Source organism: Schistocerca gregaria, chromosome 9, assembly GCF_023897955.1.
Source record: "Schistocerca gregaria isolate iqSchGreg1 chromosome 9, iqSchGreg1.2, whole genome shotgun sequence".
NCBI lineage: Eukaryota > Metazoa > Arthropoda > Insecta > Orthoptera > Acrididae > Schistocerca > Schistocerca gregaria.
Window position 1 is genome coordinate 178,522,041 of NC_064928.1, and position 26,706 is coordinate 178,548,746.

At 43.4% G+C, this 26,706-nt stretch overlaps 1 protein-coding gene across 2 annotated transcripts in view; it reads right to left on the reverse strand.

Moving 5' to 3' along the window:
• LOC126292272 (venom protease-like) overlaps positions 1–20,501 on the reverse strand; it is a 126,485-nt gene extending 105,984 nt beyond the window's left edge. For both annotated transcript variants that reach the window (XM_049986177.1, XM_049986176.1), the window contains exons 1-2: positions 20,416–20,501; positions 4,949–5,117 (exon numbers count right to left, since the gene is read on the reverse strand). In XM_049986177.1, coding sequence (XP_049842134.1) covers positions 4,949–5,117; positions 20,416–20,476 — 230 coding nt within the window. In that variant the 5' untranslated portion in view covers positions 20,477–20,501. The remainder of the gene's footprint in view (positions 1–4,948; positions 5,118–20,415) is intronic.
• Positions 20,502–26,706: the final 6,205 nt, after the last annotated feature.

Here is a 26,706-nt window from a genome sequence, read left to right on the forward strand (position 1 = left end):
TTCGATGTTAACAAATTTCTCTTCTTCAGAAACGCTTTCCTTGCCATTGCCAGTCTACATTTTATATCCTCTCTACTTCGACCATCATCAGTTATTTTACTTCCTATATAGCAAAACTCCATTACTACTTTAAGTGTCTCATTTCCTAATCTAATTCCCTCAGCATCACCCAATTTAATTTGACAACATTCCATTATCCTCGTTTTGATTTTGTTGATGTTTATCTTATATCCTCCTTTCAAGACGCTGTCCATTCCGTTCAACTGCTCTTCCAGATCCTTTGCTGTCTCTCACATAATTACAATGTCATCGGCGAACCTCAAAGTTTTTACTTCTTCTCCATGAATTTTAATACCTACTCCGAATTTTTCTTTTGTTTCCTTTACTGCTTGCTCAATATACAGATTGAATAACATCGGGGAGAGGCTACAAACCTGTCTCACTCCTTTCCCAACTACTGCTTCCCTTTCATGCCTCTCTACTCTTATAACTGCCATCTGGTTTCTGTACAAATTGTAAATAGCCTTTCGCTCCCTGTATTTTACAACTGCCACCTTCAGAATTTGAAAGAGAGTATTCCAGTCAACATTGTCGAAAGCTTTTTCCAAGTCTACAAATTCTAGAAACGTTGGTTTGCCTTTTCTTAATCTTTCTTCTAAGATAAGTCGTGAGGTCAGTATTGCCTCCCGGGTTCCAACATTTCTACGGAATCCAAACTGATCCTCCCCGAGGTCCGCAGGTAAGAGTATTTTATTATTGTTTCAGCCATTATAAAACTGGAAACTGATAAATACTAGGTAATTTCTTTTGATTAAAACGTACTACATACAGAGGATTCCTGTGTGTGTATACTTCAAACATGACGACGAGCAGATGTAAGAGCTTGACAGTGTTAAATCCTTGAGATTACTGCTTGATAATAAAGTCAGATGACAAGAACACGCCATGAAACTACTGAAGCACCTTAAAAAGAATTAGCTTCATTGCAGATGTTTCGCTTACTTACAGTCCACAATGCCGCACGATACCATTTTATGGGTAACTCATCAAGCCAAGTTAAAGTTTTCCTAGTGCAAAAACATATAATACTGCTGTATGAACTCAAGAATATCGTACAGATCTCTATTCAAGGAACTCAAGATACTAACTGCTGTTCCACAGCATGTTTATTCCTTAATGAAATTCATATTAAATTATATACATTTTCAGACCATTTCATTAGTTCATTAATAATAGAAATGTAAGTAAATGTCACAAAGATAGGAAGTCATTACATTAGTACCAGAATGGTGTCCATTATTGAGGAATACACATTTTTTATTACGTGCCAGCAGTCATAAAAAGTTAAAGTACTAATAAAAGTCCAGTTGAGAAATGTCTTACACTGCATTTCAAAAATGTTTTCTAAATAAAAGTTGGTGGGGATCAGAACAAGGGAGGTTCTAAATGGAAGTTCTGAATAGGCCAAACTACAGAGAAGGACATGAGATAGCGAACGAATTTAGTGAGACAGCTTATGGGACTAATACATTTGTGCAGACTTTTCGAAGAGTTTATTCAGGTAGATTCCCTAAAAGGAAGATAACCAGGGAAAGTGGAGTAGGGCTTAATTTATGGAGCAGATGCCTCAAATGAATAGTTTCTGAAATATGTTGACAAGCTGGACCAACTTTTAGAGGACAATATGAGACAAAATTTTAATTAATGTGAATTGTTAGGTTGTGAACTTGGGGTGAAATTATAATTATAACGGGGGAAATCGGGAGAGGAAAGACGTATGAAATTATAGGAATGAGTTTGAGGCAGGTAGAAACAGAAGAGTTTTTCATTGAAATGAAAGAAACAGGAATGGGAACAGCACCAACTACCAAGAAGCTAAACAAATGTTTAAGACAAAATGTACGTAGTTTTTTATGTAGAATCTGATTCTGCCATAAAAAATGGGGGTTCCCATTTGAAATTTTAAAGTTTCCTGCAGCCCCATCCCCAAGGAGCTGGGGTGGCGGGCTAATTTTAGAATCAGCAGTTGTCCCCCTCGAAAATAAACTTTGGATTCTACACATTTTTCGTGTGAAGGTTATTTTTCGAATTATTCTCGTTTGTTAATGTGAAATTTAGACCCTCTATAACAAATGATGCTCGTACACTTGCACAAAATATGGCCTGGAACAACAAATTGCGGTCAGTTACACTGGCCTATGATCATACGCACAACCACTCGGAGGCGAGTTGATATGACAGGTTCAATTCCACATTAACACAGACGTGGCCTTGCAGTATCAAGTAGCCAAAAAACAAGAAAACAACAAGTAACTGCAGTCAGGCGTGATGCCGCCGTGGCTGTCAGGAGTTACTGGGGCGTTATTGTCTCCAATCCGTACACGTGGTCTTCGAGATGCCATAAAATTTGAGCTTGCGGCGTAGGTTTGGGACTTGCTGACCAGGTCGCATGCGATGTCCTCTGCAACTCGCCAGTACCATTCCTTATGCGAGATAGCAAGGCTAGCGTCTGACCGATTTATATACTCGCGTCTTGTCGAAGCCCATACCGGACAGCCGGAGTCCCCCAAAAGCTCAGATCGATCTCGGCAGCCCGAGTACTTGGTGGCCAGCCAAGTGTTATGCTTCAAAATCAAAGACTCCACTGTTCAACTCCGTAGTAAATGGCGCATTACGTGCGTGATAACTGAGAATAGGAAACCTTATGATAGACTAGTGGTATCGAACTATCTGTGACGCAATCCATCATTCTTACACTAACTGTGCATCAGAGTATGATATGAAAATGTATCTACCTCAGTGACAAATGGGTTTTACTTGTCTGTGTGTGCCATTGATAGGTAATTACCAGTTTGAAGTCTCGTCGATTTTTATTTTGCCAAGACTCAAACTTCACGAAATAAGATGAAGTGAGTATTCCAGAATTCGAAACCAGAACAGTTGTTAGCATGAGTGACATAAAAGCCGATATCTCAGGTGTTGCGAAACAAATCGCTTAAGAAAGGCAAGTCTTGCGGTCCAGATGATATACCAATCACGTTCCTTCCAGAGTATGCAGGCACAATAGCGTCTTTCTTAACAATCAACACTTGACGAAAGATCTGTTCCTAAAGACTGGAAAGTAGCATAGGTCACACCAATATTCAAGAAAGGAAATAGGAGTAATCCACTGAATTACAGACCCATATCACTGACCTCAATTTTCAGTAGGATTTTGGAGCATATGCTGTACTCGAACATTATGAATCACCTTGAAGAAAATGACTTAGTGATACATAACCAACACGGATTCAGAAAAATCATTCTTGTGCAACACATCTAGCTCTTTATTCCAACGAAGTAATGAGTACTGCCGATAAGGGATCTCAGATCGATTCCGTATTCCTAGATTTACAAAAGCCTTTTGATACTGTTCCTCACAAGCGTGCATATAGAGTATCGTCTCAGTTGTGTGGCTGGATTCGTGATTTCCTCTCAGAGAAGTCACACGTCGTAGTGATAGACGGTAAATCATCGACTAGAACAGAAGTGATATCTGGCGTTCCGCAAGGTAGGGTCATAAGCCCTCTGCTGTTCCTGATTTACATAAATAATCTAGGTGATAGTCTGAGCAGCCTCCGTAGATTGTTTGCAGATGACGCTGTAATTACCGTCTAGTAAAATCATCAGACGATCAACTCCAGCAGGCCGGAGTGGCCGTGCGGTTCCAGGCGCTACAGTCTGGAGCCGGTCGACCGCTACGGTCGCAGGTTCGAATCCTGCCTCGGGCATGGATGTGTGTGATGTCCTTAGGTTAGTTAGGTTTAATTAATTCTAAGTTCTAGGCGATTGATGACCTCAGAAGTTAAGTCGCATAGAGCTCAGAGCCATTTGATCAATTCCAATTACAAAATGATTTAGAAAGAATTTCTGTATGGTGCGAAAAGTGACAATTGACACTAAACAAAGAAAAGAGCGAGGTAATCCACGTGGGCACTAAAAGAAATCCGATAAATTTAGGGCATACGATAAATCGCACAAATCTAAGGGCTGCCAATTCGACTAAATACCTAGGAATTACAATTACGAGCAAATTACATTATAAAGACCCCATAGATAATGTTGTGAGGAAGGCGAAACAAAGACTGCGCTTTGTTGGTAGAACACTTAGAAGTCTCTTTAGAGACAGCCTACATTACACTTGTCCGTACTGTGCTGGAATATTGCTGCACGGTGTGGGATCCTTACCATGTTGGATTGACGGAGGACATCGAAAAAGTGCAAAGAAGGACAGCCCGTTTCGTGTTATCGCGCAACACGGGTGAGTGTGTCACTGATATGATACGGGAGTTGGGGTGGTAGTCACTGAAACAAAGGCGATTTTCTTTGCGGCGAGATCTATTTACAAAATTTCAATGACGAACTTTCTCTTCCGCATGCGAAAATATTTTGTTTACACCCAGCTACGTAGGGAGAAATAATCAGCATAATAAAGTAAGATAAATCAGAGCCTGAACGCCAAGATTTATGTGTTCCTATTTCCCATACGCCATTCGAGAGTTGAATGGTAGAGAAGTAGTATTAAAATGGTTCGATGAACCCTCTGCCAGGTATTTAAGTGTGAATTGCACAGAGCAACGATGTAGATGTAGATGATTTATAGCTTCGAGCCGTCTCCCGTGACCAAACTGTACAGTCAGCTTTCTCACCCTGTCCTTGATGTGCAATCTTGCATTAATGTGTAATAAACTTTACACTTCTCCTTGCCATGACAAACATATGGTATATTGTTACACGAAAATCATAACCGGAAATAGCGGAATCAACAAATCATTAAACTGTGACACATGACATAATTTAACCAGCCGACTATGCAGCTACAGTATTAAACTTGGTTATTGCCCAGTACGGCTACGTCACACTTTGAACAGCCTGTACAAGTCTTCGCCTAGCTGTTGTTTCAACTCACCCTACAGTACAGCCCGCGGCGGTGAGGACTGCAGTTTGTGTGATAAGCGAACCGCCACATACAGTCTTCTCGTCGCTTTGGACGAGGGCTTGATGTGGAAACTGGCACAGCGAGGCGTTTTTGCCATCGACGATGCGAACGATTCCGCGCTCAGGAGCTGCCCATGAGTCTGAAACAAGACGTCACGCTCTGACACAATTCTGTTTCATTCTCGGCTCTTTTTATCTATCTGAGAGCTATTGCAAACGCTGGATCTGCAGCTAGGCGAATCCTTCAGACGGAAGGCCCTTTGATTGCCACAACCAAGATTTTCCTCTAATTATAAACATGTTTTTCATGCAAACAGTGGTTTCCATCAGGTAACGTTAGCGACAGCCCCAGACGGTGCACAAGTCCCTCCCAATAACCCTCCTACACACCAATCCATATCCTAAGCTCCGCCCATGCTCTGCCGCATGTTCCAACATCAAAGTTGTTCGCATCACAGACCTGCCAGTCATAACAAGGGAGAAAATCAGTAGTCAGTACGAAATACAGTTTTTCCGATACCATTGTGAAAAGAATTAGAAATATGTTCATTGAATATGCGAGTTGAAAAATCATCAATATGAAACAAAAATAAAAATGGTATCCACACTGTCTTTTTTATTTCATGAGCTTTCATGTGTATCGCCAAGGATGCTGTCCATTATCTCGATTGTCTAAAGTCAATGTTGTGCATAAACAAGGCAAAGTCGATGTCATGGTTTGTTTCTGATTACCTCATTAAGACTACAGAATATAAGAGTGGGAGAATGTAGAAATGCGTAATGCAAGCAGTCAGATATTTATACAGTGACATTCTTCATTAATATTTGCCTGTGTAATGGGTGAATTTTTTACTTGTGAACTCTTATGACTGCTTGCTTATAGCAGACACGAGATTACATTGAGTTCTTCTTCAGTATTTGAGAGCTTTAGAGCTGCCCATTGTTAAACACATGTACATAATTTCGTCAGTGTCATTCCAACACATCTTATCGTACTTTAATGTCTGTTAGATATCAGTTTTGACAGCAGTTGGCCACAACAGTCCAGATTAGGTACCATGTGTATTATTACTTTATTGAGAGTGCATATTTATGTTTCATTTTGACAGTATTACACAAACTGCTAAGAAGTACTAACAGCACAACACTGCTAGTATGAACAACCGCGGTAAAACAAAAAACGACGAACAAAAATACGACAGCTACGAGGACTACCAAAGATCATATTGATGCGCTGTTGGTTGGTGTGGCGGGGGGTAGGTGTGGAGGGGTAAATGGGCGGGGCTTGTGCAAATGGCGGGGGCTGTCGCTAACGTTTCCTTTTCCATCTCTCATGGACTCCGATTTTTATTTTGATACATATCATCTTCCATCAGGGTAATTTGAATTTGTTTAAGAGACATTGTTTGACCTGTGACCAAGTGCATCAGGTGGGATGACACTGGATTTTCACTTAGAATAATGATATGGTGGCAGCATTGCAAGACCACACACGAGCGCTGCGACACGACGCGAGTACAAGCAGAAGTGATACTGCGGTTCAGTCAACAATGTCCAACATTCTACAAAGATGGTATCAACAAACTGGTGTCTCGTTCAGAGAAATGGCACCATGCCCATTCAAGCTATGCAGATACAGTATCTATTTCTGGTAGAGCTTAGATATACACTATTGGCCATTAAAATTGCTACACCACGAAGATGACGCGATACAGACGCGAAATTAAACCGACAGGAAAAAGATGCTGTGGTATGCAAGGGATTAGCTTTTCAGAGCACTCACACAAGGTTGGCATCGGTGGCGACACCTACAACGTGCTGACATGACGAATGTTTCCAACCGATATCACATACACAAACAGCAGTTGACCGGAGTTGCCTGATGAAACGTTGTTGTGATGCCTCGTGTACGGAGGAGAAATGCGTACCATCACGTTTCCGACTTTGATGAAGATCGGATTGTAGCCTATCGCGATTGCGGTTTATCGTATCGCGACATTGCTGCTTGCGTTGGTCGAGGTCCAATGACTGTTAGCAGAATATGGAATCGGTGGGTTCAGGAGGGTAATACAGAACGCCGTACTGGGCCCCAGTGGCCTCGTATCACCAGCAGTCGAGATGACAGGCATCTTATCCGCATGGCTGTAACGGGTCGTGCAGCCACGTCTCGATCCCCGAGTCAACAGATGGGGACGTTCGCAAGACAACAAACATCTGCACGAACAGTTCGACGACGTTTGCAGCAGCATGCACTATCAGCTCGGAGACCGTGGTTGCGGTTACCCTTGACGCTGCATCACAGACAGGAGCGTCTGCGATGGCTTACTCAACTACGAACCTGGGTGCACAAATGTCAGAACGTCACTTTTCTGATGAATCCAGGTTGTGTTTACAGCATCATGATGGTCGCATCCGTGTTTGGCGACATCGCGGTGAACGCACACTGGAAGCGTGTATTCGTTGTCATAATGGTTCAAATGGCTCTGAGCACTATGGGACTTCACATCTATGGTCATCAGTCCCCTAGAACGTAGAACTACTTAAACCTCACTAACCTAAGGACAACACACAACCCCCAGCCATCACGGGGCAGAGAAAATCCCTGACCCCGCCGGGAATCGAACCCGGGAACTTGGGCGCGGGAAGCGAGAACGCTACCGCACGACCACGAGATGCAGCCGTATTCGTCATCGCCATACTGGTGCCATTGGTCACACGTCTCGGCCACCTCTTGTTCGCATTGACGTCACTTTGAACAGTGGACGTTACATTTCAGATGTGTTACGACCCGAGGCTCTGCCCTTCATCCGATCCCTGCGAAACCCTACATTTCAGCAAGATAATACACGCCCGCATGTTGCAGGTCCTGTATGGGCCTATCTGGATACAGAAAATGTTCTACTGCTGCCCTGGCCAGCACATTCCCCAGATCTCTCACCAAATGAAAACGTCTTTTAAATGGTGGCTGAGCAACTGGCTCGTCACGATACGCCAGTCACTACTCTTGATGAACTGTGGTATCGTGTTGAAGCTGCATGGGCAGCTGTACCTGTACACGCCATCCAAGCTCTGTCTGACTCAATGGCCAGGCGTATCAGGCCGTTATTACGGCCAGAGGTGGTTGTTCTGGGTACTGATTTCTCAGAATCTATGCACCCAAATTGCGTGAAAATGTAATCACGTGTCAGTTCTAGTATATTTGTCCAATGAAAAGTCGTTTATCTTCTGCATTTCTTCTTGGTGTAGCTGGGCGCAGTGGTCTAGCGGTTCAGGCGCTCAGTCCGGAACCGCGCGACTGCTACGGTCGCAGGTTCGAATCCTGTCTCGGGCATGGATGTGTGTGATGTCCTTAGGTTCGTTAGTTTTAAGTAGTTCTAAGTTCCAGGGGACTGATGACCACAGATGTTAAGTCCCATAATGCTCAGAGCCATTTGAACCATTTTTTTTGTTGTAGTAATTTTAATGGCAAGTAGTGTAAAGTACTTCGTGTAAGACGTTTGTTAGTGATTAAACATGACTATTACTTCATCAAATGATACAATTGTGTTTGTAAGAACATCAAATAAGAAAAATACACCCACATAAACGGTGGGTTAGGATATTTACTAACAGACCTCGATTAAAAGGCAGAAAAACAACATTACTATATTCCAAAGTAATCTCACAATCATTCCTGTGCAGTTGTGAGGCCGTTTACGTGTTGTGCTTGTGTGTTGTTTAATATAGTAGATGCATTGTGTCTGCGAATACCAACAAGCCGCACATGTTCACCTGTGCATAAGCAGATATGTTGTTTGTGTATGGGTACTGTGATGGCAGTGTCCATGTCGCTGTGACATAATACCACAGATGTTTCCCTGATCGACGAACAACCTATGCCACGGTATTTGCCAGGCTTTTACAACCATTACGTGAATCGCGAACACTACTCAGTGCACATGTAATATCAGAACGTGTGACTGTACAGTCAGTTGAGGAAACGCAAGATATTATTGCAACAGTACGACAGAGCCACGCCATATGTACATGGCGCATTAGCCGTCAACTCGATATTCCGCAAACGTGAATGTGGTGTATACTATGGACTGAGGGCTTGCGCCCATTCCATGTGCAGCCCGTGCAACATCTGCATCCAGGCGACTCCATAAGCAGGAAACAATTTTGTGAACGTTGGCTGTACACAAATATGTCATGAAATACACTTTATTAACAGATAATGCTACATTTACTCGCAGGGGTCTCATGAACATCCGGAGGTCTTGAACATGGGCGACGAAGAACCCACATGAAACTAGGGAAACAAGATCCTAAGTTAGGTTCTCAGTGAACGTCTGGTGTGGTATGATTGATAACATTGTGACAGGCACTGTTTTCCTGCAAAATCGTATGGTAGCCTCAGCATACACATATTTTCAGATAGAAGACCTACCAGCACTTTTGAAAGACGCAACATTAGAGCAATGGCGGCAAATACATCTGCAATACGATGGATCACCAATTCAGTGTATAAGACAAGTATGTCAGTAGTTGAATAACACATTTCCTTAAAGATGGATTTTCTGTGGTGGACCCATCAACTGCCTGACTCATGACTCATGACTCAACCCCATCGGAATTCTGTTTATGGGGCTGATTAAAGGGAAACGTGTACGCTACACCCACGCGGTCTAAAGCGTCATGTCACGGATTGCGCCCCCTCCCCCTCCCCTTCGGAGGTTCGAGTCCTCCCTCGAGCATGGGTGTTTGGGTGTGAGTGTTGTTCTTAGCGTAAGTTTGTTTAAGTAGTTGTAAGTCTAAGGACCGATGACCTTAACAGTTGGTCCCTTAGAAATTCACGCACATTTGAACATTTGTACGCTGAGAAGGTGAATTCACGCGAACACGTCAATTGCATCACCGACGCTGTTGCCTACATTTAAGCACGCCAAGATGATGATCGAGTGAAGCAAAACTCACTCTCCATGTGTTGACAACGGCGTTGAAATGGACGAGGAACCTTATGAACACTCCTGGTAGGATTGATCAGCCATCTGTTCCACCATTATTATGTCCGCCACAGCAACTACACAGCATTTCAGTAGTAATGTTCACGCTTGTCCTCATAAACATTCGTGGATGTGTGTAGTTTTAAACCTGTTCCAGTTCTGTAACGATCGAAAATCAGGCAGGTGTCTATAGAACTTTTCTGATTCATTCTCACAAGTATAATCACCTGACAAATTATGTGACATTCCTCCTGAATCATCCTGTATACAATATAAAGGAAAAACTTTGTTATCAAAAGTGTGTTAAAGCTCTAGAAAGAATACAATTTTTACTCAACAATTTCATAAACTTTTGGAGAGACATAGGTTATATTTGTACTATAAAAAACGGAAAGGTTTTTATCAAAAATCTCGGAGAGTCATTGACCGAGCTACTTGACATTTTTACACAGTATTCCGATAAATGTTTGATCAAAAGAATTCATAATTTAACATCACTACCACAAATCTTGAAAAGTTCTTGACCGACTAAATTCAGACTTTTACTTGATACTCCGATAAACAGTCAGACAGACACAAGCTACACATTTTTAACACATATGGTATATAAGTATACACATAATATACAAATGGGAAAGGTTGTTACCAATGATATCGAAAAGCCCTTCACCAATTTATACATACTATGTTAAAGAGAAATGTTGTTGGCAAAGTCTAGAAAAATTCTTGCGACTTACTTCAGATTTTTACACCATAAACTAACAAATATATGGATGCACATAGACTATATCGTTCTAAATACACTCCTGGAAATGGAAAAAAGAACACATTGACACCGGTGTGTCAGACCCACCATACTTGCTCCGGACACTGCGAGAGGGCTGTACAAGCAATGATCACACGCACGGCACAGCGGACACACCAGGAACCACGGTGTTAGCCGTCGACTGGCGCTAACTGCGCAGCATTTGTGCACCGCCGCCGTCAGTGTCAGCCAGTTTGCCGTGGCATACGGAGATCCATCGCAGTCTTTAACACTGGTAGCATGCCGCGACAGCATGGACGTGAACCGTATGTGCAGTTGACGGACTTTGAGCGAGGGCGTATAGTGGGCATGCGGGTAGCCGGGTGGACGTACCGCCGAATTGCTCAACACGTGGGGCGTGAGGTCTCCACAGTACATCGATGTTGTCGCCAGTGGTCGGTGGAAGGTGCACGTGCCCGTCGACCTGGGACCGGACCGCAGCGACGCACGGATGCACGCCAAGACCGTAGGATCCTACGCAGTGCCGTAGGGGACCGCACCGCCACTTCCCAGCAAATTAGGGACACTGTTGCTCCTAGCAGCCCGCCTCCAGTGGTGTCGCGACAGGCGTGAATGGAGGGACGAATGGAGACGTGTCGTCTTCAGCGATGAGAGTCGCTTCTGCCTTGGTGCCAATAATGGTCGTATGCGTGTTTGGCGCCGTGCAGGTGAGCGCCACAATCAGGACTGCATACGACCGAGGCACACAGGGCCAACACCCGGCTTCATGGTGTGGGGAGCGATCTCCTACACTGGCCGTACACCTCTGGTGATCGTCGAGGGGACACTGAATAGTGCACGGTACTTCCAAACCGTCAGCGAACCCATCGTTCTACCATTCCTAGACCGGCAAGGGAACTTGCTGTTCCAAGAGGACAATGCACGTCCGCATGTATCCCGTGCCACCCAACGTGCTCTAGAAGGTGTAAGTCAACTACCCTAAGCCAGCAAGATCTCCGAATCTGTCCCCCATTGAGCATGTTTGGGACTGGATGAAGGGTCGTCTCACGCGGTCTGCACGTCCAGCACGAACGCTGGTCCAACTGAGGCACCAGGTGGAAATGGCATGGCAAGCCGTTCCACAGGACTACATCCAGCATCTCCACGATCGTTTCCATGGGAGAATAGCAGCCTGCATTGCTGCGAAAGGTGGATATACACTGTACTAGTTCCGACATTGTGCATGCTCTGTTGCCTGTGTCTATGTGCCTGTGGTTCTGTCAGTGTGATCATGTGATGTATCTGACCCCAGGAATGTGTCAATAAAGTTTCCCCTTCCTGGGACAATGAATTCACGGTGTTCTTATTTCAATTTCCAGGAGTGTACATATAATATGTGAACCTGTATATCATGTAGTAGGGAAATGTCACTATCAAAATCTAAAAAACTTCTTTAGCGACTTACTTCAAAGTTTTACACGGGACTGTAATAACATATATATGTAGGCTAAGTCTGCCCAAATGATTATTATGGTACCTTGTAAAACTTCACTAAAGAACCTCAAAAATCATGACTGATTTATTTCAAGTTTTATATGAAACTTTGCTAAAAGTTCAGACCAATGGCTCTGAGCACTATGCGACAACTTGTGAGGTCATCAGTCACCTAGAACTTAGAACTAATTAAACCTAACTAACCTAAGGACATCACACACACCCATGCCCGAGGCAGGATTCGAACCTGCGACTGTAGCGGTCGCTCGGTTCCAGGCTGTTGCGCCTAGAGCCGCACGGCCACTCCGGCCGGCAAAGTTCAGACAGACGTAGGCTATGTATTGTTTAAATACCTGTTGTATATAAATATCTGAATGTTATATATAATGAGGAAGTGTTAGCGGATATCTCGGAAAGATGTCTTTTTCTACTTTCTCAAACATATAGTACTAGAGTACTAGAAGACGATAGTTTTGTAGGTACTTTCTTGTCACAAACTGGTTCAGTAAACAGAATGAGAAATATCAGCACAACTAGAATCAATAAATCTAAGTTGTTTGGTAGTATATTTTGATGTAAGATTAAAACAATACTTCTAGAGCTAAATTGTATTATAAACTTTATGTGCAGTCTGTCGAGAGTGGCACATGCTGACAATATCATGAACGTCTTTAAGAGTGTATCGTATCTCTCTTCCTCTCTCTCCCTTTTCTACCACAGTGTCATTCTATAGTGTTCCCAGAGGAGGTGGGAGTGGCTATAAGCCAGTACGGTGTGAGCAGATGACGGAGGCGAAAGGGGAACTCAAGAGGCTCCAGAGAAGAGAGACAGCTGTTGGGTTAAACAAGTTCGCTGTTGAAGCATCTGCACTGCGCAGCATACCCAGTCAGTGGCCGGCTGGCGGCTGAGTTGTGCCGTGCTGCCATCTGCATGCCTCTTGAACCCTATGTCGAGTATTCACCGTGTGAGAGCGGCCCCATTACGTAAGCGAGCCGTGAGGCTTGCACACCGTCAGTGTGTACCCCCGACAATGCCGAATCTGCTGCGACCCCAGTGACACCCATCTGGGTAAACCAAATGCGATGTGGCACTTGTCCCACGATGCTGGAAGATAGGTGGTGTGCACGGCGACTGACTTGCTGACGGTAGGCAGGAGTCAAATGGTTCAAATGGTTCTGAGCACTATAGTTCAAATGGTTCAAATGGCTCTGAGCACTATGGGACTTAACATCTATGGTCATCAGTCCCCTAGAACTTAGAACTACTTAAACCTAGCTAACCTAAGGACATCACACAACACCCAGCCATCACGAGGCAGAGAAAATCCCTGACCCCGCCGGGAATCGAACCCGGGAACCCGGGCGTGGGAGAGCACTATGGGACTTAACTGCTGAGGTGATCAACCCCTACAACTTAGAACAACTTGAACGTAACTAACCCAAGGACATCACACACTTCCAAACCGGAGGCAGGATTCGAACCTGTGATCGTAGTGGTCGCGCGGTTCCAAACTGAGCGCCTAGAACCGCTCGGCCACTCCGGCCGGCACAGAAGTCAGACATGCTGCTGGCCTACTGGTCGATGCCACTAGCTCAGGGAGGGACTTAGTGCATAAAGCTATAGCAGGCAGTAAAAGGTGATTTTGCCTTATAGTATGTTATCGGGCTTAATTCAGGTGGCAGCTCTCTCGATGCTTTCTGTAACTATGACAAGAACTGTCCAGGTGACAGAGGAGTAGCAGTCAGTTGTACATGTCATGCAAATGTATGGCTTTTTGCACGTTTAAACCTAGCCCTCGTATTTCCCACACAATACCTGGTAATTCTCGTAACAATGTGGTACAGTACTTTTACTCACGCTTGCAGCACTCCCAAATTCAAAAAAATCGCATCTTCCGACAACCTAGAATAGCCCATTACTCTACTCATTCATGGCAATAATAACTGCGGAAGCAGCGTCGACGGACTGGATGATTACCTGACCCTGGCCTTGTAACATTATGCAACGTATTCTTGCTGTGTTGATACTATGAACAGCTGAAATTATGGGGAGACTATAACTGTGATTTTTGTGAGAGCATGCAGCTCCACCTCATTGCTTAATGATGATGGCATCCTCTTGAATAAATTGCTCTGGAAATAAAATAATACCACATTCGGATATCTTTAGCCTGTACAGAGCTGGTGGTACGTATCCCTAGATTTGATATGAGATAGTTCGACTGTTGACAGTTGATTGACTTACATAGCTCAGAAAACGTTAACACAAATGGTTCAAATGGCTCTGACCACTATGGGACTTAACATCTAAGGTCACCAGTCCCCTAAAACTTAGAATTACTTAAACCTAACTAACGTAAGGACATCACACACATCCATGCCCGAGGCAGGATTCGAACCTGCGACCGTAGCAGTCACGCGGTTTCGGACTGAGCTCCTAGAATCGCTCGGCCACCCCGGCCGGCAAACGTTAACACAATTTGGATTCTCAACAGCAGTATGCTGTAGAGAGTAGGAAGAATATAACGGTGAAGTTCTCTGTTTACGCTTTCAGTTAAATGGCTTGTTCTTCTTTGCTACATATTGATACATAGTGATAATGACAAGCGACAAAATATCCAGCTAACCTCACCCATTTCGCTACCCTCTGTCCCAGGTAGGTATAGAAAACTTCTGTGTCGTTATCGCATCAGTACAAGGTTATCAATACAAAATCAAATAGGGGTAACGCAGACATAGATTTAATAATGAATCACCCAACAGCAATACGGGTAAGCTGCTAAAATAGCATACCGAACGCATTATCGTAGACAAAACAGGCAATAATCCAACGTCCAAGATAGTGATACAGTTTTAAAGCCTAACTAGCATTGCAGACGATGATGAGACTGTAAGGACGTTTGATGAGATAAACCAAGTTATTCAGATAGTTAATGGAGACGGAAATTTAATTGTTATGGGAGACTGAATATCCGTATTAAGAAACGAGCGGTTCTAGGCGCTTCAGTCTGGAACCGCGCGACCGCTACGGTCGCAGGTTCGAATACTGCCTCGGGCATGGGTGTGTGTCATGTCCTTTGGTTAATTAGGTTTAAGTAGTTCTAAGTTGTAGGGGACTGATGACCTCAGATGTTAAGTCCCATAGTGCTCAGAGCTATTTTTTTTAAAGCAAATATACCAGCAGAATGTCGACGTTGGGACAGGAATGAAAAGGAAACCCTACTGTAGAACTTTGGTCAGAGCATAATTTAATTATCGCTAACACTCGATTAAGAATCAGGTGAGGAGGTCCGAGATTGATTTTGCAATGAGGCAGACTTACAAAGGAAATTTTGAACTATAAGTAGTTTCCAGGTTCAGATGCGGACTCTGACCGTAATTTATTCGACATGAGCTACAAATTGCAAACGAAGAGATTGCAGAAATGTAGGAAATTAGGGAGATGGGATCCGCATAAGTCGAAGTAACCAGAGGATGCTGAGAGTGTCGAAGGAAGAGTTAGGCATATCGCTGAAACAGAAGAAAAGCATGCAATGGAAGATGAATCGGTGGTTTTGATAGACGATAGAGTGAAAGGGGATGTAGCCGTGGTCTAGGGGTAGCGTCTTTGATTCATAATCAAAACGTCTTCGGTCCCGGGTTGGATCCCCGCCACTGCATAAAATTTGATAAATAATCAGCATTGGCGGTCGAAGACTTCCGGCATAAGAAGTCAGCCTCATTCTGCCAACGGCCTTGTCATAGAGGGCGGAGGAGCGGATAGAGGTTCAGGGCACTCTCTTGTCATAGGGGTGGGAAATTGCCGATAAAGGCGGAAGAATCAGCAATGATCAACGACATGAGGATGCAGAAGGCAATGGAAACCACTGCATTAAAGACACGTAACGTGTATCCACAGGGCATGCGGCCTGCAGTTGAAGAAGTGTCATGATGATCTCTCCATTGGCAAAAGATTTCGGAATAGTCCCCCATTCGGATCTCCGTGAGGGGACTGCCAAGAAAAAGATTGAATAATCAACGAAAGGGTAACGTTCTACGGGTCGGGGCGTGGAATGTCAGAAGCTTGAACGTGGTAGGGAAACTAGAAAATCTGAAAAGGGAAATGCAAAGGCTCAATCTAGATATAGTAGGGGTCAGTGAAGTGAAGTGGAAGGAAGGCAAGGATTTCTGGTCAGATGAGAATCGGGTAATATCAACAGCAGCAGAAAATGGTATAACAGGTGTAGGATTCGTTATGAATAGGAAGGTAGGGCAGAGGGTGTGTTACTGTGAACAGTTCAGTGACCGGGTTGTTCTAATCAGAATCGACAGCAGACCAACACCGACAACGATAGTTCAGGTATACATGCCGACGTCGCAAGCTGAAGATGAACAGATAGAGAAAGTGTATGAGGATATTGAAAGGGTAATGCAGTATGTAAAGGGGGACGAAAATCTAATAGTCATGGGCGACTGGAATGCAGTTGCAGGGGAAGGAGTAGAAGTAAAGGTTACAGGAGAATATGGGCTTGGGACAAGGAATGAAAGAGGAGAAAGACTAATTGAGTTCTGTAACAAGTTTCAGCTAGTAATAGCGAATACCCTGTTCAAGAATCACAAGAGGAGGAGGTATACTTGGAAAAGGCCGGGAGATACGGGAAGATTTCAATTAGATTACATCATGGTCAGACAGAGATTCCGAAATCAGATACTGGATTGTAAGGCGTACCCAGGAGCAGATATAGACTCAGATCACAATATAATAGTGCTGAAGAGTCGGCTGAAGTTCAAGACATTAGTCACGAAGAATCAATACGCTAAGAAGTGGGATACGGAAGTTCTAAGGAATGACGAGATACGTTTGAAGTTCTCTAACGCTATAGATACAGCAATAAGGAATAGCGCAGTAGGCAGCACAGTTGAAGAGGAATGGTCGTCTCTAAAAAGGGCCATCACAGAAGTTGGAAAGGAAAACATAGGTACAAAGAAGGTAGCTGCGATGAAACCATGGGTAACAGAAGAAATACTTCAGTTGATTGATGAAAGGAGGAAGTACAAACATGTTCCGGGAAAATCAAGAATACAGAAATACAAGTCGCTGAGGAATGAAATAAATAGGAAGTGCAGGGAAGCTAAGACAAAATGGCTGCAGGAAAAATGTGAAGACATCGAAAAAGATATGATTGTCGGAAGGACAGACTCAGCATACAGGAAAGTCAAAACAACCTAGGGCCATCACAGAAGTTGGAAAGGAAAACATAGGTACAAAGAAGGTAGCTGCGATGAAACCATGGGTAACAGAAGAAATACTTCAGTTGATTGATGAAAGGAGGAAGTACAAACATGTTCCGGGAAAATCAAGAATACAGAAATACAAGTCGCTGAGGAATGAAATAAATAGGAAGTGCAGGGAAGCTAAGACAAAATGGCTGCAGGAAAAATGTGAAGACATCGAAAAAGATATGATTGTCGGAAGGACAGTCTCAGCATACAGGAAAGTCAAAACAACCTTTGGTGGCATTAAAAGCAACGGTGGTGACATTAAGAGTACAACGGGAATTCCACTGTTAAATGCAGAGGAGAGAGCAGATAGGTGGAAAGAATACATTGAAAGTCTCTATGAGGGTGAAGATTTGTCTGATGTGATAGAAGAAGAAACAGGAGTCGATTTAGAAGAGATAGGGGATCCAGTATTAGAATCGGAATTTAAAAGAGCTTTGGAGGACTACGGTCAAATAAGGCAGAAGGGATAGATAACATTCCATCAGAATTTCTAAAATCATTAGGGGAAGTGGCAACAAAACGACTATTCACGTTGGTGTGTAGAATATATGAGTCTGGCGACATACCATCTGACTTTCGGAAAAGCATCATCCACACAATTCCGAAGACGGCAAGAGCTGACAAGTGCGAGAATTATGGCACAAACAGCTTAAGAGCTCATGCATCGAAGCTGCTTACAAGAATAATATACAGAAGAATGGAAAAGAAAACTAAGAATGCGCTAGGTGACGATCAGTTTGGCGTTAGGAAACGTAAAGGCACGAGAGAGGCAATTCTGACGTTACGGCTAATAATGGAAGCAAGGCTAAAGAAAAATCAAGACACGTTCATAGGATTTGTCGACCTGGAAAAAGCGTTCGACAATATAAAATGGTGCAAGCTGTTCGAGATTTTGAAAAAAGTAGGGGTAAGCTATAGGGAGAGACGGGTCATATACAATATGTACAACAACCAAGAGGGAATAAGAGTGGACGATCAAGAACGAAGTGCTCGTAAGAAGAATGGTGTAAGACAAGGCTGTAGCCTTTCGCCCCTACTCTTCAATCTGTACATCGAGGAAGCAATGATGGAAATAAAAGATAGGTTCAGGAATGGGATTAAAATACAAGGTGAAAGGATATCAATGATACGATTCGCTGATGACATTGCTATCCTGAGTGAAAGTGAAGAAGAATTAAATGATCTGCTGAACGGAATGAACAGTCTAATGAGTACACAGTATGGTTTGAGAGTAAATCGGAGAAAGACAAAGGTAATGAGAAGTAGTAGAAATGAGAACAGCGAGAAACTTAACATCAGGAATGATGGTCACTAAGTCAATGAAGTTAAGGAATTCTGCTACCTAGGCAGTAAAATAACCAATGACGGACGGAGCAACGAGGACATCAAAAGCAGACTCGCTATGACAAAAAGGCATTTCTGGGCAAGAGAAGTCTACTAATATCAAATACCGGCCTTAATTTGAGGAAGAAATTTCTGAGGATGTACGTCTGGAGTACAGCATTGTATGGTAGTGAAACATGGACTGTGGGAAAACCGGAACAGAAGAGAATCGAAGCATTTGAGATGTGGTGCTATAGACGAATTTTGAAAGTTTGGTGGACTGATAAGGTAAGGAATGAGGAGATTCTACTCAGAATCGGAGAGGAAAGGAATATGTGGAAAACACTGATAAGGAGAAGGGACAGGATGATAGGACATCTGCTGAGACATGAGGGAATGACTTCCATGGTACTAGAGGGAGCTGTAGAGGGCAAAAACTGTAGAGGAAGACAGAGATTGGAATACGTCAAGCAAATAATTGAGTACGTAGGTTGCAAGTGCTACTTTGAGATGAAGAGATTAGCACAGGAAAGTAATTCGTGGCGGACCGCATAAAACCAGCCAGTAGACTGATGACAAAAAAAAGAGTGAAAGCAGCAGAGGATGAAACAGTGTACCACGTCGTACTGCCCCGTTCATACACTAGTGTATGCATGGCATCTGATTGAGCAGTACTTCCCTACTACGTATCTTTGTAGGAAATAATGGGCGAACTGATATCTCCAATGCTCTCGGCTAGAAAAAATGTTGTAGTGGATGTACACAAGTGCTGCGTACAGCGTTTTGCAGATTTCGGTACCAGGGAGATAGGCTCCAATCACTGCACACGCTACATCCTGATCATCGGACTCTTGTAGGAGGTGTTCCAGTATGAGCAGAACTAAGACGAATTCTTGAGAAACAATATAGCTAATTTCTGCTTGGAAAAGAGGTTGTAGTGCTTAATTTTAGGATCCATTGTACCTCGATACAAGTGAGTACAAATATAAAACAGTAGTAGCAACTCATCATGAGGTTGAAGCTCTTTGGTCTCTGTTCGCTTGAACAATAAATTTGTTTTTCGGTGGGATCCGCCTTTAAAAAAACACAATTTTTTCCAAGACATGTTTCACCGCCGTTGCAGCATCATCAGTGTTTTTTTTATTTTATGGCTGTTAAACATAAGGAGTGTTCTTTACTGTTTATATAAATGTAAATATTAGTTTTCAAATCGCAATTACAGATGTCTGAAGAGCACATACTTTCTTAACACATGGTGTGGTTTTCCTGCTGTATTACGTGTTTACAATGTCTGTTCTTTTTTTACGGTTTGTCATCTGCAACCATATACAAATGATATAGACAAAATATTTACGCAAAATTACGAAATGTAAGCTGTTATGGCTGTGCCTGAAATTAATTAATTTTATGCGAAAGGTTTTGTGTGTGTGTGTGTTGGGCGCAAATCGCATTCTGCAACGAAGAGATGTCTCGGAGGACAGATAATGGAGGTATGCCGTTACAAACTAGTCAGAAGAAAACAACAGAAATTAAATGATACAATGATTAACGCTTGGTCATGGAAACGAAGAACCATAAAAATTTCTAGTTAACCAATCAGTCGTTTTTCACGTGTCAGAAGTAAACTCACCCTCGTTCGCCATAACTACCAACAGAGCAGGTACCAGCGAGTATACGACTCGCGCATCCATGGCTGCCGCTTGCAACTGCCCGTCAGCTACTGCGGTCATCGCAGACCGCGTCGCCTTATATATCTCCACTGCAACCCGCGTGGCGTACCGTACTTAGCAGCTCATTACAAGTTTCTCGGGCATGCCTTACGAAGTCAATGCTGCTGTCTGTACAAACTGCCATAGTCACTATCTCCCAGAAAGAGTTTTTGATCTCTAATCTGTCTGCACGAGTTAAAAGTACATCTCAGACGCGTCCTATACATTAATTCCGTAATTTTGAGGGCGAAATAGTTGATTAACTTGGTCAGTTTCCCTGTTCTTATTCAGTAATTGGGGAATTTCAGGGCTCAGTCCCCAGCAGCTCACCGAAAAACTCAGAGGACACAATAAAGATTTGCGCATTTTGTTTGTCGATTTCATGACGGCATATGACTGCATACACTACAAGAGCCTATTCAGCTATCCAAGAGAGTTTGGGATGCCTCAAAATCTCATCAACCTAGTAAATATTGACCTGACTGAGAAACGCAGTAAAGTGAAGATGGAAAACTGAATACACATGACTTTGAAATTGTGTTGGGCCTCAGGCAATGAGATGGTTTATATCCTAGCCTGTTCAGTTTTGTTCTTGAAAAGATCATATGTGAGCCTATTAAAAAGAACTTGGAAAGGATCCAAGTTGAAGGGGAAAAATCTGGCATATATAGCCCATGCAGATAATATCAGCATAATTAACAATTATGACGAGGGATTAAAATAAATGACCAGGGCACTGGAGATGGCTGCCAGCAAATTTGGGTTACTCGTAAACGAAGCCAAGGCGGATTATCTCGTTATGACTCGTCAATAAGGTCACGATACTGAGCAACTGCAGTCACTGCGGCGTTGGAGACCCGCCGTACAGCAGAGATTTAAATATATGGGAGCGCTTCTCACGGAGAACTCGTCGGATGAAGTAGAGATCAACGCCAGGAGACACAGCTTCTTCGGTCCAGGTGTCTCTGGAGACAGTACAAGAGTCGGCTATATAAAACCTTGAGCCAACCCATTAGACTGTATGGCTCTGAGGTGAGAAGTATTGGAAAATAGGACTTTCATAAACTCCTTGTATTTGAGAGAAAAGTGCCGTGGAACATCTTTGGTCCGGTGCTGGAAGCAAGCGCTGTTGGATGGAGAATCAGATACCATAGCAGGTAGGAGGCCCCACGGAAGACCAAGGAACAGGTGGATGGATGGCCTTCATGGATATCTGCGGCAGTCAGCGATGGATCAGGACGGATGGGGGATGCTAGAGATGCGAAGACAGTGGAGAGGACACGGTTCGTTGGGCCCGATCGATTTTAAGAAATAATGTATAAAAATTTTGCGTGAACTTGTCTTCTCTTTCCCTCAAACAATTTTCAGCTTTTAGTTTGCTGACTAGATGTAGTGTGTTGACGACATATTAGTTTTAATGCCACTCTAAATGGACTTGTCACTCATTTTTGCTTTATTATAAAAAAACTGATCCAATTATTGAAGAGTTCTGAAACTTATTGCTTCCTTCTGATACATTTTAATACTTTAGTTTGATGATTCGTTATTGTAATTCGATGCTCTGATCGTTTTCATATTCGAAACACAAGACAAATAAGGATCAAACACCGCAAAGGCTATATATACAGGACACAGAAATCGTGTATGGTTTTTAACTGGAATGTCTGACGACCTTCCGGCGGGTTTTGTATCTGCCTCTGCTGTTGATACAAAGCTTCGAATGTTGATAGGCAGTTTCTAAGTTCTGTATCGCAAATCGTGCTTTTCCTCCAATAAATTATCAGTTCCTGCACAGCCAATGTGGTACTTTGATGCAAAGTAATTTTCACTTCGGCTACTTTTAAAGAGAAACGTTTAAAGTTTGTCTGACAGATGGCTCTCAGTCATTTCGTTAGAATGATGACAAAATTAATCATCTCCTGTGAATGAAGATTGCGGCGCTGTTATTGCTATCATAGATACCTACATTTGAAAGTGAAAGACTACTGAAGTGCCTTGGAATGGATACTAAAAGCTCCGCCCCTCTCTGCCTCTTTCGGGGACACTGAGCTGTCACGTGACCCAAAAAAAGAGATCCCTGGCACGCCTATACATTCACCTAAAGAGAATGAGGTTTCCAAACTGCCTATTGGGTAATGATTCAATTTATCATGTAGAACTAATACGCAACTGGCCATAAAAATTGCTACACCACGAAGATGACGTGCTACAGACGCGAAATTTAACCGACAGAAAGAAGATGCTATGATTAGCAAATGATTAGCTTTTCAGAGCATTCACACAAGGATGGCGCCGGTAGCGACACCTACAACGTACTGACATGAGGAAAGTTTCCAACCGATATCTCATACACAAACAGAAGTTGACCGGAGTTGCCTGGTGAAACGTTGTTGTGATGCCTCGTGTACGGAGGAGAAATGCGTACCATCACCTTTCCGTCTTTGATAAAGGTCGGATTTTAGCCTATCGCGATTGCGGTTTATCGTATCGCGATATTGCTGCTCGCGTTGGTCGAGATCCAACGACTGTTAGCAGAATATGGAATAGGTGGGTTCAGGAGGGTAATACGGAACGCCGTGCTGAAACCCAACGGCCTCGTATCACTAGCAGTCGAGATGACAGGCGTCTTATCTGCATGGCTGTAACGGATCGTGCAACCACGTCTCGATCCCTGAGTCAACAGATGGGGACGTTTGTAAGACAACAACCATCTGCACGAACAGTTCGGCGACGTATGCAGCAGCATGTACTATCATCTCGGAGGCCGTGGCTGCGGTTACCCTTGGCGGTGCATCACAGACAGGAGCGCCTGTGATGGTGTACTCAACGACGAACCTGAGTGCACGTATGGCAATACGTCATTTTTTCGGATGAATCCAGGTTCTGTTTACAGCATCATGATGCTCGCATCCGTGTTTGGCGACATCGAGGTGAACGCACATTGAAAGCGTGTATTCGTCATCGCCAAACTGGCGTATCACCTGGCTTGATGGTATGGGGTGCCATCGGTTACACGTCTCAGTCACCTCGCATTGACGGCACTTTGAACAACGTTACATTTCACATATGTTACGACCTGTAATTCCAGCCTTCATTCGATCCCTTCGAAACCCTACATTTCAGCAGGATAATGTATGACCGCATGTTGTAGGCTCTGTACGGGCCTTTCTGGATACAGAAAATGTTCGACTGCTGTCCTGACCAGCACATTCTCCAGATCTCTCACCAATTGATAACGTCTGGTCAATAGTGGCCGAGCAACTGGCTCGTCACAATACGCCAGTCACTACTCTTGATGAACTGTGGTATCGTGTTGATGCTGCATGGGCAGCTGTACCTGTACACGCCATTCAAGCTTTGTTTAGCTCAATGCCCAGCCGTATCAAGACCGTTATTACGGCCAGAGGTGGTTGTTCTGGGCACCGATTTCTGAGGATCTATGTTGCCAAATGTCAGTTCTAGTATAATATATTAATCCAATGCATACCCGTTTATCATTTGCATTTGTTTTTGATGTAGCAATTTTAATGACCAGTAGTGTAGTTAGGAAAGCTGGTGCTTTTATCCTTACACTGCTTGACAAAAAAGGTGAACCACACAGGACAGGAGAAAACGAAATGTATGATAGAGTGTGTAACGTTATTTAAGTAATTGGAGACTCGAGTCAAATGTACGAAGAGTGTAGCAGCGTGAGTCCACTTACCTGCATGACGCTGCACTCCCCTGGCCTGGATGCGTGCATAATTTGGTTAGAAGGGTTTGATAGAGCTGTTGCATGCTCTCCGGTGACAAGCTGGCCACAGCTGTTTGAATTGGTTGTTGATATCCTCTATACTGACAATGTGGAGGAGTTGACGACCTAGCTAGTCCCACACATGTTCTGTTGGTGATGGTCTGGAGGTCTTGCTGTCTACAGCAGTACCTCAATATAGTTCACACAGTTTGTAGAGAGAGGGGTAATGTGTCTGTGTAGGAGCACTGTCCTACTGAAAAATGCCACCACCATATATTTACATGAGAGGTAACACGGGAGGACACAGAATGACCGTGGTGTACTGTTGTGTCGTCAGAGTTCCCGCAATCACTACCACTCTTGACCTGAAGTAATACCAGCGGTGTGTTTAACATGTGGCGTACAAGATGTATAGCTGCGTAACGTTGTCTCCGCAATAGAATTCTCACATCTACCAAAGGTTAAGATGACATTGCCGCTGACAACCTACACCTAGCGATTTCCATAAAACGAAGTGTTGTGGTTGTACTTCACTTCAAACCACATTGATTTAATGTGGACAGACAAGAACACGTTTGTGAGACTTTAACTTTTCCCGGCGAATTGATTGTTCAAATAACTTACGGGTTTGCTGCCGAGTGACATCGTCGACCACCGCCGATATTTCGACAGAAGCACACCCTGCCATTCTCAAGGAACAAATGCAAGGAGGAAGGAATGTGCAAGGGAATTTAATACCTCGGTTCACAGAGGAGAAACAAGGAAGATACCACACACAGGACAAGTAACAGCAGATTCAACACACAACCACAGATGGCCAACATCAGAAATACCGATAGTGACTGTTAATCAGCAGGTGAGGTAGCACTAGTTCTGTTCCTTGAAACCTGCATGTCTTTTTAGGTATGTAGACGATACTTTTGTTGTTTGGCCTCATGGTAGTGAGAATTTAAACCGGTTTTTGGAACACCTCTATTCAATCCACCCCAATATTCAGTTCACTATGGAGGTGGAAAGGAATGGATGCCTTCCCTTCCTTGATGTGTTGGTCAGAAGGAAGACTGATGGTACATTGGGACATTCTGTTTATAGGAAGCCCACCCACACTGACTTGTATCTGTGCGCTGATAGTTGTCACCATCCAGCTCAGCGTGAAGGAGTACTTCGTACCTTGGTTCACAGGGCCCACGTTATCTCAGACCCTGAAACTTAGGCAGCTGAGCTATCACATCTCGAAGTCACCTTTCGTCACAATGGTTATAGTGAGAGGCAGATCAAACGTGCGTTGCGCTATCAGCCTTCTGTGCAATGGGTGAGTGACGATAACATCGAAGTGGCACCTAAGTCTACGGCCTTTTTGCCTTACGCAGGAGGCATTTCCAACAGGATTGGCCGTATTTTGCGGAAATATGACGTGATATGTGTTTTTCGATCACCTTCTAAGATTAAGGCCCTGTTGGGGACCGTAAAACATGACCTTGGTATGCGTATCGTATCCTCGTATTCCTTGCAGGACTATGTAAGACCAGTGTATTGAACATCAGCGTCACACACGCTTACAACAGCCGAGCAAATCCGCCATTGCATAACATTGCTTTGACACCGGTCATCCTATGGAATACAACAACAAGGAGATTTTGGCTTGCACGTCCAGTTATTGGGATAGTGTTATTAAGGAAGCTGTTGAAATCAGACTATCAAGCAACCTTATTAACAGAGATGGTGGATTTTGTTTAAATGCTGCTTGGAATCCGGGTCTGTCTCTCATCAAAAACAGAGGGACAGAATTAGTGCTACCTCACCTGTTGATTAATATCACTTCGATATTTCTGATGTTGGTTATCTTTGGTTGTGTGTTGACTCTGCGGTTACTTGTTCTGTGTGTGGTATCTTCCTTGTTTCTCCTCTGTGTGCAGAGGTATTAAATTCCCTTGCATATTGCTTCCTCCTTCCAGCTGTGCCCTGAGAATGGCAGGGGATGCTCCTCACGAAATATCGGCGGTGATCGAGGACGTCACTCGGCAGCAGACTCGTAAGTTATTTGAAGAACATTTTTTTTCTTACAAAAATTATCATTTGTTTGACAGACGTTCATGTGTACTCATAACATCGTACATATTGAGAACAGAACACTGAACCTCATGTTTACGTGACAAAAGGTGAGCTGTACTTAAAGACTCGAAAATTGTTCACATGGCGCAGACAAATGAAGTGTAGGTTATGTGTCTAAAAGTTAACTAACAGCTTACAGACACAATGGCTCATTTTGAATGCTTGTATAATTTGTTTCTTTGTGCACATATGTTCTAGAAATTTGCAGTTTTCCAATCGCAACAGTTTTTTAATTGAAACATTACTTTTTACAAAACAATATACTTGTGAAATCTTCAATTTTATTACCATATAATACTAGAATTTATCTTTAAATTAATATCAAATTTCGCTATGAAAACTTCAAGACGTCATAATTTTGTTCATG